Consider the following 2,500-nt stretch of genomic DNA (forward strand, 5'->3'; position numbering starts at 1 on the left):
TTTTTTGGCGTGTCGTTCCCTTCGAGTTTTGCACATTACGGGCTCATATTGCGAATTCTGGGTATGCAATCATGCAACCCGATTAGCTCACGTTTCAAACGAGCATAGATTGTTAGTAGTAACGAAGTAAACGGAGAAATAAGAGTGGGAAAAATCGATCGCACCGGAAGCGTGCGGCACCCTCCCAAACGTTCGGCAACCACGATGGAGCTCTTGATATTGGCTCACATGGCGGAAACGCGCGCACTCCGAAGCCTGCACCCAGAAGCACAGCACAACCGGTCCTCAGCATCCACATCCGAACCGGTTATACGCCTCCAGTCTGAAAAAAGAGGGCCGAATCCTGGTGACCGACCCGCAAGAAACGCGCCTCTTCCTGACGACTCGGAACGCTTTTGGGCGCTTTGCTTCTTCGTTTTTTGTTCTGCTCTCAGTGATCTCGAGCTGTGTTGTGGTGCGCTGCCTCGTACTCGAGTGTGAATACCTGACGGATAGATCTTTTGTTGTTATTTCAACAGAATACCCGCATGGTCGACCTCAGACAAGTAGTAACGCGTGAAAAAAACATGGTGTGATACTTGGAAGTGAACAGTATAGCTCACTGAGTCAAAGATACCCCTCAGATCATTAATCAAGAGAAAGGGGCGTTCTCACGGCAAATAGCGCGGCAGTCAATGCCCCCTCGCGACCGCCCGCCGATGACCTAGGTTGACACCGGCACACTTAGCCCGAGGGAAAGACCGCCCGTAGCCGAGCACCGATGACAATGCTGGACCTTAAGACATCGACCCCTGACTATCTCCCGCGGACTGGACCGCTGTCCAACTTTTCCATGCTCTTCACCGGTAATTATATAGGTTGTTACAATTTCCTTATCTTTCTCTGTCGTGATTGTTTGTAGTTTGTAGAACTCCAATTTTTGAGGGAAGTGCTTGTGGCTTTGCTGTGGTGTTTGCTGTGGGGGTCCGTTTTGCAGTTGCTTGGGATAAATACGAGACTTTTTTTGATATATCACTGAATTAAATATGATTTGCTTTGATCTGCTTGTTGTATGTATGAACTTTATATATTACATATTCCTGCGCATCTGATTAACATATGACATATAATGTTGCTTATGCTATATTGCCTTGCCGTTGTGCAAATGATTTCCAGGAATATTATATGAAAGCAAGATAGCGGGATGTTTATCTTATATTTCAAGAACTTTTTTTTCTCAGTATGTATCCTATGTGTGTTTGTATCACTCCAGATTTTTTCCCTCACGGAAATAAAAACAACTTTCTGGAATATAAATGTGTTGCTATTCTATACGCGTGTAGGCCTATAAAGTTGTTGTTTTTTTTCTCTTGAATTGTGGACAAAGATTTCTTTGCAAGATTTATTCAAAGTTGTATTTTTAGTGTATTTGCTATGACTTCGGACAAGAAAAATGCTTGCGTCTGTGAGCGTGTTTGTTTTTGTGTGTGGGTTGATATAGGTGGGTGTGTATATGTGTGGTTTTATGTGTGTGTGTGTGTTCGTGTGTATGTGTGTGGGGGGGATGTATGTAAAAATGTACAATGTGTATTTGTGTGTGTGACTGTGCATGTGAATGTGTTATATGCATTTGTTTGTGTGAATGTGTAATGTATATTTATGTGCGTGTGTGTATATGAGTGTATGAATGTATGTATGTATGTATGTATGCACCTGAATCGAGGCGTCACCTCGGAAGAAGACGTCCGCTACAAGCGTCACCCAAGGGGCAATATCCCCCTCCGCCATTGCAAGGAAATCAATCATTTCTAACTTTTATCTAACAGGAAAAGTGCCCCAGATTTTATTGCGTTGAATCCAGAAGTGAGTTATGCTCCACATACTTTAAATAGGTTCTTGCTTTTGATTTCAGACAAAACACGAAGAAAATCTGTATATTTACACGCACAACACTGTTCGTAGAATATAAAGCGAACCCATCAAACTTAGAAACAGTATTAGGAAATCACGTTATTTTTTTATGATGGGAAATTAATGGGGATTTGTGTCCAGGGTATATTACATAATGAGGCAGTCTGTTGAAAGGGTGAGAATGAGGCGGTTTGAAGTTTAATTAGAGGGAAAGGACAGGGAAAAAAAGAAAAGGGAATTGAAGAAAATGGGAAAAAGTGAAATTATCATTAAGAAAAAAGATAAAGAGGAGAGGGAAAAAGTGAAGGAGAAAGAGATAAAAAGATGACAGCTTAGAACCGCCACACGATCAGAGGAAGGAAAGGGCGTCGGATTGAAGACGAAAGGGTCGAGGAAACGAGCATAATTAACGAGCATGACAGAGAGAGAGAGAGAGAGAGAGAGAGAGAGAGAGAAAGAGAGAATACCCACAAGATCTCATCCTAAGTGTCCTCACCTCCTGCTCACACTATTCCCCCCACCCCTTACCCCCCCCACCTCTAAAAAAAAAAAAAAAAAAACGCCCATTGCTTCGCCCTTTCGCCCTTCCCGACGACCTGATTTCCCCGCT

General features: G+C 43.0%; 1 protein-coding gene across 3 annotated transcripts in view; it reads left to right on the forward strand.

Moving 5' to 3' along the window:
• Ets65A (DNA-binding protein D-ETS-3) overlaps positions 1-2,500 on the forward strand; it is a 179,428-nt gene that overhangs the window by 136,583 nt on the left and 40,345 nt on the right. The window contains exon 1 of one of the 3 annotated variants that reach the window (XM_043032063.2): positions 1-857. This exon is cut by the window's left edge and continues 346 nt beyond it. The exons of the other annotated variants lie outside the window; for them this stretch is intronic. Within the exon in view, the coding sequence (XP_042887997.1) occupies positions 761-857 (97 nt within the window). The 5' untranslated portion in view covers positions 1-760. The remainder of the gene's footprint in view (positions 858-2,500) is intronic. 3 annotated transcript variants of the gene reach the window in all.

This window comes from Penaeus japonicus, unplaced genomic scaffold (assembly GCF_977035675.1).
Source record: "Penaeus japonicus unplaced genomic scaffold, GWHDUDI00000001_assembly GWHDUDI00000025, whole genome shotgun sequence".
Lineage (NCBI taxonomy): Eukaryota > Metazoa > Arthropoda > Malacostraca > Decapoda > Penaeidae > Penaeus > Penaeus japonicus.